Source organism: Onychostoma macrolepis, chromosome 22 (assembly GCF_012432095.1).
Source record: "Onychostoma macrolepis isolate SWU-2019 chromosome 22, ASM1243209v1, whole genome shotgun sequence".
Classification (NCBI taxonomy): Eukaryota; Metazoa; Chordata; class Actinopteri; order Cypriniformes; family Cyprinidae; genus Onychostoma; species Onychostoma macrolepis.
In genome coordinates, this window is record NC_081176.1 from 15827880 (window position 1) to 15844955 (window position 17076).

At 34.5% G+C, this 17076-nt stretch overlaps 1 protein-coding gene across 5 annotated transcripts in view; it reads right to left on the bottom strand.

The window, feature by feature from the left end:
- Window positions 1-3797: 3797 nt before the first annotated feature.
- nab1a (NGFI-A binding protein 1a (EGR1 binding protein 1)) overlaps window positions 3798-17076 on the bottom strand; it is a 17619-nt gene continuing 4340 nt past the window's right edge. For 2 of the 5 annotated variants that reach the window (XM_058760521.1, XM_058760522.1), the window contains exons 2-9: window positions 13861-14144; window positions 11258-12033; window positions 10928-11061; window positions 10386-10437; window positions 8640-8759; window positions 7598-7757; window positions 7350-7493; window positions 3798-4642 (exon numbers count right to left, since the gene is read on the bottom strand). In XM_058760521.1, the coding sequence (XP_058616504.1) occupies window positions 4569-4642; window positions 7350-7493; window positions 7598-7757; window positions 8640-8759; window positions 10386-10437; window positions 10928-11061; window positions 11258-12033; window positions 13861-14144 (1744 nt within the window). In that variant the 3' untranslated portion in view covers window positions 3798-4568. Of the gene's footprint in view, window positions 4643-7349; window positions 7494-7597; window positions 7758-8639; window positions 8760-10385; window positions 10438-10927; window positions 11062-11257; window positions 12034-13689; window positions 13840-13860; window positions 14145-17076 lie in introns of those variants that run through there. The other 3 variants (XM_058760523.1, XM_058760525.1, XM_058760524.1) reach the window with 3 other exon arrangements.

Consider the following 17076-nt stretch of genomic DNA (forward strand, 5'->3'; position numbering starts at 1 on the left):
GTTAGACACTGGGGACATGTACAAATGATATATTTTCAGTGTTTTAGATAGTTTTTAATAATTTTTAAAATTATGTATTTTAAATTTGCAGTTAGATTAATGTGCAGGACACTTTGCTTAATAATAAAATGTATTTTATAGTTAATATGCATGTAGTACCTCCCTGCTGAAAAAAACAATAGAACCCTGCCCAAATCACAATAGGAAATGTAATGGTTTTAATGGTTATAATGGGAATTGTATTGGTTTTAATGGAAACTATAATGGTGTCTACTGGTATGTGATGGATTCTATTGGTGGGATGTTAAATCCTATTGGAAAAATGCCCAAAACACACTACAAAAAGGAATTTTGTAATGGTTTTACTGGAAAAAGCTAATGGTTTATAATGTTATTTTAATGGAAACCATTAGAATTTCCGTGATGGTTTCTATTGGGCTTCTATTGTTTTGTTGTTGTTTTTTTAGCAGGGCTATCATGTCCTGGGGACAGAAATGGCACCCATTCGGTGGAATGACCCATATGACCGAAAAATAAATAATAGAAATAGAAATAATAAATAATAGTTCAGAAATAATACGCTAATAAACGCGCTGACCTTCAAATGCGGGGAGTTTTAGCCATTAGCTGATTATAACTGTTGGTCAGAGAGAGACGTTTCACAGCGTGATATTGACTGCGAAGTGAACCTGTGGATTCAGTCTGTATTCACCGGATGACTGACCTGCAGTTATGAACATTATAATAGCTAATGCAAACACTGAATGCCTCCGCGTGCTCTAAAACTGAAGGGCTGGACGTCAGACGGAAGAATGTGGCGGGACAAAAGAGGAGTTATTATTGAATGTGGATTTGAAACCCTTATGAAAACCTGCCTTGATCCAAAACATCTACTTCTAAATGATATAATTCACATTTAAAGTGAGTCCTAACTGAGGTGTGTTTTTTGCAAATGATTAGCGATGTCAAATGATTAATGGTTTGTTCTTTTCTTTTCTTTTCTTTTCTTTTCTTTTCTTTTCTTTTCTTTTCTTTTAATTTCTTTTCTTTATATATATATATATATATATATATATATATATATATATATATATATATATATATATATATATATATATGTGTGTATTTATGTATGTATGTAGGCTAATACATTTTTAGCATCTTTCTCTCTTAGGAAAGTGTACTAATATCTTGGGCTATCTTGCCACCTTGTGGCAAGTTTTTTTTTTTTGTAACCAGAAAATAAACAATACGGTTATAATCGATAATTACGTAGGATTAAGTTTCCCATTTAAAGGATTTTAAACATATTTAAATATTAAACAATACATAAATAATAAATAAAAATAATTACTAAATAATAATTACAAAATATGATTATTATTTACATATTTACCTATTAGTTAAATTAAATTAATTTTAATTAAAAGTATTTTAATATTTTAGAATACATTTAATACAATATTAAAATCAAAATACATATATTTGTATAAAATATTTATAAATATTTTAATGTTTAAATAAAAATATTTATACATTTTGTAAAAAAAAATTCATTTAAAAAATAATACACATGTTTGTTGATTGTTATATTTTATGTATAATTTGAATATTGTTAATTTTTTATTATTTATTGGATTATATATTTTGTGTAATATTATAATTCTAATGATTATTTTTGTTTTTGTTTATTTCTTATTATATTATATTATATTGTCATTTTAATGCACAAGACAATTCAAGTGGATTTTAAAAGTAGTAGGCCTATATCTGGAATAAATCAGCTCTCTAACTCACCCACTCTCACAAACCCAGTGTTTCCTCCATCATCCCACAGAGACCAGATCTACAGAGTGAGATATCAGGAAACACATGCTCACGGTTAAACTCAATCATGTAGGAGAGGCGTGGGAAATCCTGCTTTGACAAGACAAATTAAGGTTCAAAAAACCTTTATTAATACCTTTTTTCTTCTTCTTCTTTTTTTAACCTCAAATCTTTAACCAAAATAAGCCTAGCTCTGCATAAGTGCATCTAACTCTATCCCACTTTCATCAAGACAAAAGCCTGCATCACAGAGTGTTTGCTGTGAGCCGCAGCACTGTTCGAAAGGTTTCCGCCCACATTCAGGCACCGCCCACACATCTGGGTCACCACAGTGATCTAAGCGCTCACACACACACACACACACACGGGTTCTGTAGGTGCTCAGTGACGTTTCTCCTGAGGAACACCCGTGTAGGCTTCTAGATCTAAGAGACTGATGAGCGCACAAAAGAGAGTGAGTGAGTGAGAGAGTGTGTGTGTGTGTGTGTGTGTGTAGCGTGGGCGCATTAACGTATGTGTGTGACATAAACAGAACAGGAAGCTGCTTGGATCAGCTTGATTTTATGAGCTGCTTCCAGATTAAGAGCTGTGTTTTTTCAGGCCGCCTCTATAAATAAACTGTTTTAAGTTGTTTGCTTGCTTATATAAAGTTAAATGGCAAAGATAAATGGGCAGTTAAGTTTTATCTATATCTATATCTATATCTATATCTATATCTATATATATATATGATGTATTTTGTTAGTGTGTATGTATATATATATATATATATATATATATATATAAACAGCATGTTGCTGTTTGTATATATTTTATTTCATTGCCATTGTATATATATATATATATATATATATATATATATATATATATATAAACAAACATTACATATACATACCTATTGGAATTAGTGTCATTATTATTATTACTATTATTAAAATATAAATTTAAATATATTTCTATATTTATACTTTTGTATTTATTTATATTTTATTCGATAAAATAGTTATTCGCTGTAAAATATGTAAATATTGTAAATGCTGTAAAATATTAGATATTGAATTATTATTAATAGAATTGATTTTATATATTGTATATTGTTCAATATTTGATCATTTATTGTAAATATATTCAAATTATTTGTTGCTTTTGTTTATTGCTGTATTATGTCAAACATTAAACACAGAACTAGATAAAACATTTGTAGACAAAGTTTGAAGTAGCATGAAGTTTGAAGGTTTTCAGTGTGAAATAGTTTTAATGATTTAGCATGTTTCTAGCATGATAAGCATTTAACATGTTGGTAGCATGATTTAGCATATTGCTGATATGTTGCTTGCATGTTTTAGCATGTTGCTAGCATAAACTAGCTAGCTAAAACCAGTTTATTTAACAAAAAAAGACTAAAAACCAGCTAAAAACAGTTCAATTAGTGAAAAACAGCTACAAAAACCAGCTGAAAGCCAGCTCAAACCAGTTAAAACCAACGAAAAACCAGCTAAAAGCAATGATTTAAGATCACAAAACAGATAGATAGATAGATGTATGTAAAATATTAAATACAGAATTATAGTTAATAATAAAGTGTTTTGGAAATTTTGTTATATTTTATACATCATTTAATTATTGTTCAACAATTTATCATTTTATTATTTAGGGGATTCAATTTATTATTATAAGTATTATTTGCTGTTTTTGTTTATTTTTGCAAAACCTCTGCATTTGACTTTGCTTCATTCCCAAAAGCACTGAAATATAGTTTCCGAAAGTAGTGTGAAAGAACGCAAAAGTTTTGCGAGAGAACAAAAGATTTTTCCTCTCATGACGTTTTTTTTTTTTAGACATTTCAGGCTTCAAGTTTCCATATTTTTAGAAAACTTGTCTAAAACTGACAATAACTAACAAAACTAGTTTGAAAAAAAGTTTGCAAACTTTTTCTGAAAAAAAGAAAATCACAGAGAAAATTCATGAACTATGTTTTTTCCAGTTTGGTTTTATTTGTAGAACGATTTTACAAAGACAAGATAAAGAGTGAAACACACAACACATGTGCATAGAAAAGACCAGAACAACAGATTAGCACAGCTAACTAACAAAACACCCATTCACTGTTTGATGAAAAAAAGGTTAGCGAACTTTTTTCAGAAAAATCACAGTCACAATGTAACAGTTAACATTTAACGACAGCAAGATACACAATATTGTACTCTGAGAATAAGGCTAGAGCTGGTAACAAATACACAATAAACGTTTTTCCCTTAGTACTAACATCTAAACCGACGCAATCGCAAAAACACGCAAAGCTAATTCTACATATTCAGTATTCTTTTACGTTAAGTTCATCCTCAACGACAAACCGATACGAACAGATGAATGTCATCATTTAACCTTATCAACTAATCTAAAGACTACACAACAGTTTTCTACGAAACTCCAGTGTTTCTGTTGATTAACGAATAGTTTAAATAAAAATAGTTACGAATTCAACATGCAGTCAAATAAACAAACAAACACAGATTATGTACAAAAAGATACACAGATACAGTCTTAGACAGTTTCTCTGTGTACAACGACTACAAGACATTCATGTTTTTTGTTCTAAAATTAGAAATAAAAATAATTCTTAAAAATTAAAAATCTAAATAAATGGATCTCTAGGCATTTACAGTTCTTAAGGCCACACAGTTTCAGTACTAAATCCACTGAGCAAACAAAACGCAGGTTTCACTTTGAGGCTGAAGACGTTATCTGGAGTCCTCTGGTTCTGATTTGATGGTTTTCTTGTCCAGAAGCCCAGGCTCCTTCTGAGACCCATTTTCTGAAATACAAATATAAAATATTATAATACCTTTAAATTTAATTTGTATTGGTTAGCTTGCTTAACATAAGATTAAATGCCAATAAAGAAATGCGTGGAACCAAGATTCAAGATACACGTTTGATCATGTCGAAACTCTTCAAATGTTTCTTCAAACTTCAGTTATAAAATATTTAGCACCCTCAGGCCATCCCAAGATATAGGTGAGTTTGTTTCTTCAATTGTAACAGATTTGGAGAAATTTAGCGTCACATGAATCACATCACTTGCTCAGCAATGGACCTATTGCAGTGAATGGGTGCCGTCAGAATAAGAGTCCAAACAGCTGATAAAAACACCACAATAATCCACAAGTAATCCACACGACTCCAGTCCATCAACTCACATCTAGTGAAGTGAAGAGCTGTGTGTTTGTAAGAAACAAATCCATCATAAAGGCATTTTAACCTAAAACCGTCACTTGGCCAAAATACAACTCCATTATCCATAACAACACATTGAAAAGGTCCATCCCCTGTGGTCCTCTCACATCAAAATCCACTGACATGTTTGTTTTAGAACTATTTTTGACTGTTTTCGTTTGTAAACGATACTTGATCTGTGCACATGTTTCACCTGATTCAAAAAAATAGAATTTCACTGGACAAAAACAATATTATTGGATAGAGTACTCGTATTTTTAGCCGGTTTAAAAGTTAAAAACGTCTTAATGATGGATTTGTTTCTTATAAACACTGACCTTTTCCCTTCTCAATTGATGGACTGGAGTGGTGTGAATTACGTGTGGATTACTGTGTTTTTATCAGCTGTTTGGACTCTCATTCTGACGGCACCCATTCACTACAGAGGATCCATTGGTGAACAAGTGATGTAATGCTAAATAATGCTCCAAATCTGTTCTGATGAAGATACAAACTCATCTACATCTTGAATGGCCTGATTGTAAATACATGTAAATACCATTTCAGTCTTTCTACTTCAAAATGTCATGTTTATTTCAACATTTTGCTTGCCGTTTCTTTGTAATTATTTGTGATGTTTACTAGCAATTTTTGAATAAAAATAATTTCTACACCACTTTTTTTTTGTTTCTGGTGCATTGTGTGGTTTTAAAAACAATTAAAGAAAAAGAGTAAAAGTGCAAATGATGCAGGACAAAAAAAATCCAACTTCATTTTCAACTGTCTCAATTCTCATAACAGTTTCAGTATGCTGGAATTTTCAATACATTTCAGCCATTTCCAGTAAATAAACACACAGCGTAAGAGCTTACGCCAAAATAAAGTATGGTACTTTTTAGTGTTTCAAATCTATGTCACCAAATTGACAGTTGAGGGTATTAAACATTTTTCAGATATTCAAATCAGTTCAAAAGACCAGTGTGATCAGTAAATGACACTGATTGACATCAGGCTCTGCCCACATTGGGGCGGAAGAAAAAACCCGAAACGTCAAAAAGACGAGTAAAGCCTCACCCCCTTCCTCACCTACTCGCAGTGCGCTAACGCAGCTTGCGCAGGCAGGTAGGAGTTTCAGAGAGAAAGTGCTACCTTCATCGAGGACATTTGCATGCAAGAGATTGCATATATTACAAAAAGTTCTCTGAAGCCTTGCTGATGCGCACGTTACGTTGACACATCAGGGTTTAATGGAGCGGTGTAGGTGTCAATGTGCCAGGATGATACTGAGATAAACCTCTGCCAATCCAGGCTACAACAAGCATGCAAAACCAGGGTCCAACAAGAGCCATTTTAATCTGTACAGCGTTTCTTCACTGGCTCTTTAAAGATTAACGCTCTACCTAGACAGCATTTGAAGGTTGTTCCAAAAGGTAGGCGGCAGCGTTACGCTGCCTTCAGAGATACCACGTTTTGGCCAAATTTGAAGGCAGAACTACATGTATTTTGTGGATGGTGTGGCAATCCCAGAATCCATTTCGACTAGGGTAAAACTAGACTGAAGTAGAATATGTGCTTTATCTTTATATATATTTAGATGCCTTGTGATGAGGCGAAGGACATATGAACACATAAATAATTGAATAATAATAAATATTTATACAAGCATCTATAGTAGTGATGCAATATTGAGAGGAAAACAGTATCGAAATATATTTATTAACGACTGTCAAATTGTGCAGTAAAAAATCTAAATTTTTAGATTATGTTCATGCGCGCGCTTTCCTTCGGAAAAAAATTCTGATACGCTGATTTAGTTTTTAAGAAATATTTCTTACAATTATCAGTGTTGAAAACAGTTCTGCTGCTTAATATTTTTTGTGGAAACCACAATGCATTTTTTAGGATTTTCTGATGAATAGAAAGTTTATAAGAACAACATTTATTCGAAACAGAAATCTTTGGTCACAACGTAAAAAAAGTTTTTTGAATCTTTGAAGATTAAAAGTGATAATTTCTTTCAAACTAGGTTTTGGAACAAAGCTTACTTTAACTTAATGTTATATTAAAGGTTCTTCACATTTGGGTTCTTCAAAGAATGTTTTTTTAAAGAACTAGTGAACTAAATATTCTTTGAGAACCTTCAGGCAGAAGAACACTTTATAGAATGTTTGTTTTTTCAAAGTGTACACTTAAAGTTTATTATTTACATTTATTGTGTGTTATTTTTCTTTTATAGCTTCACTCAAGAGTAATCGCCAACTTAAAAGTTGTGAAGAATCTTTCATGGTCTGGTTGTGAGCACTAACCTGTGGCCGCCGCCATTCTCTCTTCGGACGTCTGTTGGTTATGGTGTCGTTCCTCTGTGTTCTGTTTGTGATGTCGTTTGAGCTCATTGGCTAATTGCCTACCCAGCGGCACATCTGTCAGGCGCAAGTTTAGGGGTCTCTCGCCTGTATTTAAGAATAGAAAGTTGTGTAAGCTCAACTACTGATACGAACACTTGGAACAAATGCAAAGTAGCAGTAAGTAACAAAGGAGAAGAGGAGAAATGTACCAGAGAGATGTGAGAGGCCGCTGTTGCAGTGTTGAGCAGTGGGAGCGAGGTATTTCAGTGCCGCTGTTGGAATCCGCCAGTCCAAAGATTTTAGTCTCTCTTGGACGGCAGCGTCACGCAAGAGCTCCACCTGCTTGGCCAACAGAGTGTCCAGCTGTACCTGAATGTGAAAAATGTTCACAACAAGGTTTTCAAAAGCAAACATTTTAAAACAACTGTGAAAAGGATGTTTAAAAGAGCATTTCAAACATTTATTCAAAAGAATGTTTTGAACAAAGTTTGAACATTGTTTCCAAACATACTTTAAAACAAACATTTTAAACACTGTTTAAAAAATGAAATTCAAACAGTTTTGAAATAAACTTTCAAAGCTCCTTTTAAAAAGGTTCAAAGTTATTTGAACTTTGTTTTAAAGTTGCATGAATTTTTTTCTTTTTTCAAAATAATTTTGTTTAAATGTTTCAAAGAACTTTGAAAGTTTATTTCAAACTTTTTTGAACTTTGTTCTTATAAACAATGTTTGTTTAAAATGTTTGTTTCAACATTGCTAAGACTAATGAGATTTTTGTTTTAATGTTGTTTGAAAATGTTTGTTGAAAGCTGTTTTCATCCGAATTTAAACCGATTTTCAAACAAGTTTGAAATTAACTTTCAAACGAAATGTAAAATTCAAACAAACATTGTTTCCATACAAACATTTTAAACAACATTGGTTTAAGGAACATTAAACGAAGTTCAAACAAGTTTTGAAACATCATACAAACATCATACAAAATTCTTTTAAAAATAAGAAACAAACATTTTCAAATGTTAAAACAAAGTTCAAAAACTTGAAAACTTTCAAACAAAACTTCAAATTCCAAACAAGCAATGTTGAAGCAAACATTGTTTAAAAAACCATTAAAATGAAGTTCAAACAAGTTTGAAATAATAATTAAGTTTTTCTGTAGCAACATTCAAACTAAATTCTTCTGAAAAAATTTCCAAGAATAAAACAACGTTCAAACTATATTTTATGATACATCAACTTAACACAGACTACCTGTAGACTATGTCTGACTGTCTCCTCTCCTTTAGATTTGGCGATTGCGAGCTGTTCTCTCACCGTTTCTTGACGCGTATGAAGAACGTGAAGAGCCTCCTGTAAATCGTACACGCCATCCTAACAGAAGGTGAGAAAAAGGGAAAGAAAGGGATAAGCTCATGGAAAACTTTCAATAAAATTAGCTGAGACAGAAGTGAGAGTGTTTTATATCTCCATGATGGCTTCATTTATTTGCATCTCTGGTGCAACCATGACATTTGCACAAATGGAGAAAGCTGTTAGCACAAACTGAGTCATCACATCTGTAGTCCACAGTGCCTGAGGAGGTAAGTCATGCTGCTAGCAAGATGAACCATCCAAATAATCATATTTTACACTTTTGTAGCATTTACTCCCCCATATTTTTATACCAAAAATATTAATTATTTAGTTGATAATCATTTCCCCCCAACCCAGAAAAACACAATTACGCAAGCAAAGAGTGAATGCTCTAAAAGATCCAGTAAAGCTAAATAAATATAGTATTTTAGTTTTGAATTTAAATTTCATTTTAAACCAATACTTATAGTATTTTTATTTGGATGCATAAAATCCTGAAGAACAATTTTTGTAATTGTTCATGAAACCATTTTAAACCATTTAAATCAATTTAAAACCATAAATACCATAAAGTATTAAAACAATAATTACTTTATAGGTCATATATGCACAAAATTCAGAAGAATGATACATTTTTATGTAAATTATTTATAAAACCCTTTTTAAACAATAAAACCACTTAAAAATATATAGTCATAGTGAAGCTTAAGCTTAAATATAGTTTTTTTTTGTTAGTTTTTTTACATTTAAGCTCAGTATTAGAATCATTTTAGCTACTTTTTGTGTATGTAAAAGTGTTTTACATAAACATACTTTCTCTGCCATGGTAATGTTCTTGTTTGTTTCTATTCAGTATATTTGTTGTTATTCTAACAGATCAGCCGTTGTCACCTTTGACCGAATTTACACTTTGTGTCGCCCCTTGACAACCTCCGCATTTTCCTCTTAGGTCGTCATATGTGTGTGTGTGTGTGTGTGTGTGTGTGTGTGTGTGAGCTTCTGTGTCCACGTATGACGTTAGACTCAGGCAGAGACAGCCACAGCCATGCGTGGGTAATTCAGTAAGCACCCACAGGATGATGTCAATTATGTGTTTCAGTCCACTGTGTACTTCTCCGCCTGTGCGGATGAATGATTGCGCGTTTGTGTACTAAGCTTTTCTTTATCCAGAGAACCCCACAAAAACAACTTCCGTTAAAAACAAGCTTTTTAAAGCCAGCTAAAACTGATCACAGAGTTTTAATTTGACGTCTTGAGAGCTTTGTTTGCAACGGTTTTGTTGACTTAGAGGCCCCATGGAGCGACGCAAACAACGATATCATTTACTTTTAGATGTTCACCCAGAGGCGCAGACCGTCGCTCATGGGAAAAGCTGTGTGAACGCGACATTTTGGAGTGAATCATGACAGTAATTACTCTCCTGAGATTATTAACAGAGAGAGTGCACACACAAACACAGCGCTAATTCAGACACAATGGGAAGGCGGCTGGCAATAAATATCATGACAGGAATGCAAAACTAATAAAGAAGTCCCGAGAAACCACCTGGAGCTCGAAATGATTGCAAAGCTGAGGCTTCTCATGCAAATAAAGCAATTTGTCACAGCTGGGTTTATGAATATGAACTGAATCTACAGAACTTACTTCAGATTTGATCCTCTTGGGAGATGGTTCATCTTCATCACCGCAGTGGGACCTAAAATGAAGATGCATTTTGAGTTTTACACTTATTTTGAAACACCATGAACAGTCATTGTGATAAAACTTTTCAATTAAATAACAAAAACTAGAGAAAGTACTAAAAAGCTGGCATTTACTGTACAAACAGATGCTCCTTATATGAATAAATAAAGACCATGAAAAGTGGCAAAGCTCAAAATGAAAAAAATTTACTTTTTTGTAACATTTTCATAAATGTTTGTCTTTGCAAATGCTAATATACTCAACAAAGTTGATTTTAAAAAGTTCTTATGGGATATTGAAAAAAATATTGATGAATCATCTTAATAAGTCCAATAAAACACTCTTCAGAACAAGAACGTCCCTCACCCAATATAAAATATGGTATTTTAAATACTCTATTTAAACAAAAGTAAGATACTCCATTATATGTCAACAGAGGAATGTCTTAATCAACTATTTTAACAATTGTTTTTCTATAAACGTTGAGAAGAATTGCATCTTACCTGCTGCTCCTGCGGGTGTATTTGTAGGTAACTTCACGTGAAATCTGCCTGGCCAGCGAGAAAAGTTCATCTCTTCGGGTCAGCAGCGATAGATCTTTCATGCACAGCTGAGCGGATGCTTCATTGACCGTTAGCTACACAATAAACAAAAGGACCACTTTTTACTTAGTATGAAGAACTTTTTGTACAATGGAAATGTTCCATGGATGCTAAAAGTTCTTCACAGAACCACAGATCCCAATAGAACCTTTATTTTTAAGAATGTATGGAACAACAATTTCTGTCAATCCGCACAATCAACAATATCAATATCTTAGCACTCGAACCAACCTCGTGCATCGTAAGCTGCCGGCCATCACGCCTCTTGGAATCAAACCGTCCATAGATGGCACTGTATTTCCGAATCTCCACCTCCTTCTGTGGATTGTCTTCGCTCATCTCGCAGATATGGCCGATCATCTTGCTGAGCTTCTTATTGGCACGAATATGTTCTTTGACGTCCGTGGGGTCGTTCTTGGGCAACGTTTGGGATAGTCGCTCTACGCACTCCATCACGCACTGGACAGCGGCAGAATCAAGAGCGTCGAGAGCATCGTGGGGTGAACACGGGGAACACGCTCCAGATGGAGATAGGCTGTGCTCGCTCTCGCTTCCCCAAAAACGACTCTCGCTAGCCCCTTGCAGCGGGGAGCACCCAGGCGTCCCGTCCCTGCTGAGATCCAGTCTTCCAGGACTGGGGCTTGTGGATAATAATGCTCTGGGAACTGCAAGCTGGTTCTGTTGCCCGTTGCTGTGGGAACTTTCGGGTAGCTTGTACACTGGTATACTGCAAACGGGAAGAGATGTCAACGGTTGGTTGAAGATGGAAGGGTTGGTGACCCAATCGCGTAAAGCCTTCTGGAGTCTTCGAACGTGAAGAGGTTTGGTCGCCATTCCGACAAGGGCCATGATCTCGAGGAACTCTTCCTCGCCAGCCTCACAGAGCTGCTGCACATCGTCGCCGCCCTGCTGGATGAAGGCTTCGTAGTAGCAGAGCAAGTTAGCCTTCTGCAGGATCCGGTACAGTTGCAGCTCGCCCAAGGAACGTGGCAGCAGCACTGACATGGCTACACATGCAAACACAGAGCAAAACAAAGCATTGTCATTTCAAGAAAATGTTGCAAGTCGCCACGAAACAATGCTCGCCAATGTTATTTATTTCCCAGGACAGGTCTGTGAACTCACATTATGACTGTCACAGTTAGTCTCCAGCTGCAATGTACTTTTACTATACACTCTTAAAAATCAAGGTTCCAAATAGGTGTTTTTACAGCAATGACACAGAAGAACCATTTTGGTTCTGCAAAGAACCTTTCGTTGAACAGTTCTTAAAATAACCATTTTATTTGAGTGTGAAGAACACTTTAATTCTCTAAAGAACCTTTCTCTACTATGAAGAACCTTCAGTGGAATCCTAAGGTTTCATGGATGTTTAATGTTCTTCTTGGAACCACTGATGCCAATAAAGAATCTTTATTTTTAAGAGTGTGGAAGAGGCATTTTAGGTTCCACAAAGAACCTTTCAGTAAACAATACCTAAAAGAACCATTTTTTTCTTAGTGTAAAGGACATTTTAATAATCTGAAGAACCTTTTCCACTATAAAGAACATTTTGTTCAATGGAAAGATTCCATGGATGTTAAAGGTTCATCGTCAAACCACTGATGCCAGTGAAGAACCCTTATTTTTAAGAGGTCATGGCATCGCTGCAATAAACCTTTCTGGAACCTTTATTTTTAAGAGTATGTGAAGTATAATTATTAAGCTATTCATAATAGAAAAATGATCGTCAAAACTTTTGGAGGGAACATAATATGCACTGCCCAAGAATACAGTGTATAACAACAAAATTAAAAATGAACAAAGATAAAATTAGAAAAAATGATTGATAATTCTGACTCTGCGCACATAGTTTTAACTGGTATAGTGCTTAGTCAGGGTAGTGCCGTATTTCATTTTTGACAAGAATGAAAACAAGGCTGTGAGGAACAGAAGTACAGTGTTCAACAGATTGCGCTTTTGTTTAACATGACATTTGATTAGCTGATGAAACGTCTTTCCAAGAAAACTTTCAGTATACAAAAGCTCTTAAAAAAACATAACATTTTGGAAGTTGTGAAAATTACACAATCTAGTACCTAGCACACCGGCACATCTAGTACCGGCACCATCACAGTTTTCAGCCATGTAAAATTCAGTCAGCCCTGATTAAGGTCTATACATCATATCCAGTCAGACAGTCACCATAAAGTTTAGTCACAAAAGTTGCAAACTTTCAATACATTTGAAGTTCAAACTGGATATGAGAATCATCCGCAACGAACTGGAACTCAACGCTATCCTACTCTCAACTGGAAATGAATGATGCTAACTGTAAAAGAATGACCAATCTATCTTCTGATGTTTGTAGCAAGCAGTGAAAGATGTTTACATCTGCATTTGAATTGTTTTAACATTGAAAAACTTTTACACTTTCCTATTTAGCAGATGTTTTCATGCCAAGTGACTTAATTTAAAGTTATTACAGCTTACTGCTACTATCCACTTGACACAACCAGGGTTTGAGAGCTTTGCTCAAGTGCACATAGGTAAAGCGTTCAAACCCATTGACCAGATCTTTCACCACCACACCACATTTAAATGCAATTACGAATAGTTGCAAACACAGCTGTGCATTACACTATTCTCCACAAAAACATGAACAGGTTCCCCTGCAAACTCACCTGAGAAGATCTCAAAACTATTGCTTCACATGCACCTGGGAATCTCTACGAGATTAATGCATGCAAATAACGCGGATATACCCATCTAGCTCAAATCAGCATGTTTTGATTCTCTATCCTCCCCATCTGAATGTCTATGTATGAAATGCTTATATTAGTCCTCGGGTTTACCTCTCTTCCGCAGCTGGTGCGCGCGACTGCTCCCGGTGCTGGCCGCTGTCTCGAGGCAGCGCTCCTCCTCTCGCGAAAGAGAGAAAGTGCGTTGAAGGCTCATCATCGGTGCTGTCTCTCTTTCGCACTGTCTGTCTCTCTCTCTCTCACTCACTCTAATGCGGGGATATTCCGATGTAAGCTGCATTGCACTCTCACTCCCACGCTTGGGCTTGACGCAAATCCTCGCGTGGGCGGCGTTGAGCGCGTGGGACGGAATGCCGAGAGAGAAAGAGAGAGAAGACCTGAACGGTCACACGCGGTAAAATACACATTCGTGATGACATATTGAGGAATATTAATTGGTAATACCATGTTTTTTTTCGATATGAACCCACACAGCCTTCAGTACAGCATATGCGTGTATTTTTGTGGTGGCCATGTTCGTACATGTAAATAAGGGAAACCCGGGAAAGTTGTCATACTTTTTTACTACAGTAAATGTTTATTGTGGTAGGTTTGGTTTCGATATTCAATTTCAGTGTAAATACATGCTTCAAAATAAAAATAAATAAATAAAACTAATTATGCCCTGCTGAAACAATAGAACCATCACAGAAAATTCTAATGGTTTCCACTACAAACATTACAAACCATCGACTTTTAACCACTTTTTTTGGGACATAGGCTATTAAGATTTATCGGTTTTAACAAGCCACCAATAGAAGGTAACCAGTAACCAGTAGAGACCCACAGGGTCCATTACAGTTAAAACCAATACAAGTACCATTATAACTAGTAAAACCATTACAAATTTTGTGATGGTATCTATTTTTTTTATTTTATTTTAATTTTTTTTCAGCAGTGTGCGAAGAGGGGACAGTTTTCGATGTAATAATTAAGCTGAAAATTTGCTAAGAATTTACACACCCCCAGGCCATCCAGGATGTAGATGAATTTGTTTCTTCATCGGAACAGGTTTGGCGAAATCAAGCATCATCACTTGCTCACCAATGGATCCTCTGCTGTGAATGGGTGCCGTCAGAATGAGAGTCCAAACAGCTGATAAAAACATCATAACAATAAGTAATCCAGACGACTCCTGTCCGTCAATTAACTTCCAGTGAAGCGAAAAGCTGAACGTTTGTAAGTAACAAATACAGCATTATGGTGTTTTAACTTTAAAAGTCACTTCTAGCCAAAAGAGTCAATAATCCATAAGGATGCTTCCTCTGGTGAAAAAGACCATCCCTTGTCGTTTCCTCGCATCAAAATCCATCAACATATATTTTTAGAACTGTTTTGACTTGTAAATGGTGCTTGATCTGGCCATATATTTCTCTCCTGATTCAGATGAGACAACTTTTTCATTCTGACGGCACCCATTCACTGCAGAGGATCCATTGGTGAGCAAGTCATGTTATGCTAAATTACTCCAAATCTGTTCCCATGAAGAAACAAACTCATCTACATATCGGAAGGACTGAGGGTGAATAAATTTTCATTTTTTTGGATGAACTCTTTCTTTTAATTTTAAAATGTAAACTATTAAGCAGAAGCAACACAAAATATTTACAATTTTTAATTACCGTATGTTAAAAATGCGTGTTACTTTTTCATTTCAGTTTTTGGAAATGCATGCTGTAATGTCTAAACATTGCAACACCGTTTGCAACTTACAATGCAGATTGCATTTATGCATTGTATGACAGTTTTTCTCTTCCCCAGACAGTAAGTAAACCCCGCAGGAAATTTACTCACGCTCTCTTGAGCGCAAAATCCCCCCGAAACCCACTTGAGTATACTGCTATACAAATACATTCAAAATGGTCAGAAAGTTTTTTCCTTCATGCATCTCAGTAAAATTACAGCTTTAAATAAACACCTAAACCAACACCACAGCAGAATCTACCTATAAAATTAAATAGAGCTTTGTTTTTCCTTCACACTAGCTTGAAAAATGCACAAGCTGGATTTTAAAGTGAAATGTAATCATGTATCTTAAAGGCTGGATCTTTAGATAGAGGGGCACATCAGCAGCCTCCCATCTGCCTGATCATCTTGAGCTATTTTGGGAAGAAGGCTGGGCACAGCGAACAGCCCCTGGGAGGAAGTGCGTGGTGGTTGCTGTCAACCCCCACTTTCGTGTCGGTCTATTCCTCAAAACAAAAGCTTTTCCAAGATATTTTCCATCTTATGTGACAAAAATGACAAGTGACAGCATCTTGCCTGCAATCACGGATCCTTTTACTGGGGTTTCGTAAAGCGTATCTGCTCTCAGGGGAATGTGATGATTTTCTGTGTTTTGCTATCACAGTGTCTCTCTTGCTCTTGTAAACAATGCATATTTGTATTTTCATTCATAGAGATAACATTTGTGGAATGTTTTGCATGAAACATTTTAAAAATGTTGCAAAGGATATGCTAACAAATATATATATATATATATATATATATATATATATATATATATATATATATATATATATATATAGGCCTATGACATTTGTAGAATGTTTTTAAAAATGTGATCATTTAGATGAAACGTTTTAAAAATGTTTGCAAGGGATGGTAAAACGTTTCTTGAACATTGCGAAAAAAGTGCATTTGAAAAATAACTAAAAAATGTTTTTGTTGTATTACAAAAATTAAGACAATATTTACATACCTTAAATAACGTAAAATGTACATTCAGATGAAATATTTTAAAAATGCTGTAAAGCATGCATTAACAAATGGCACAAAGTTTCTTCAACTATGTGAAATAACGCATTTGAAAAATGACCAATTTTTTTTGCTGTATATAACAAATAAATCTAACAAATAAAGAAAAAATATATAAAACGTTGCAAAGGATGTGTTAACAATTGGCATAACGTTTAAGCATTGCGAAACAAGCGTATTTGAAAAATGACAAAAATGAAGACAATATGAACGTACCTAAATGTAAAATGTACATGTAAAATGTAATTTTAAAAACTTTGCAAATCATGCATTAATGAATGGCATAAAGTTTCTTCAATGTTGTGAAAAAAAGAAAATTGTCTTTCTTTTTAGTACAAAAATTAAGACAATATGTACATACCTAAACGTATGACAAATACCAATTTTTGGGGGGAATTTTTAAATTGCTTTTGCAATGTTTTAAAAACTTTTCATCTAAATGTAAACTTTAATTTGTTTAAGGTATGTGCATGTACCTACAGTGTATTTATACATTTACATATGTGTATGTTG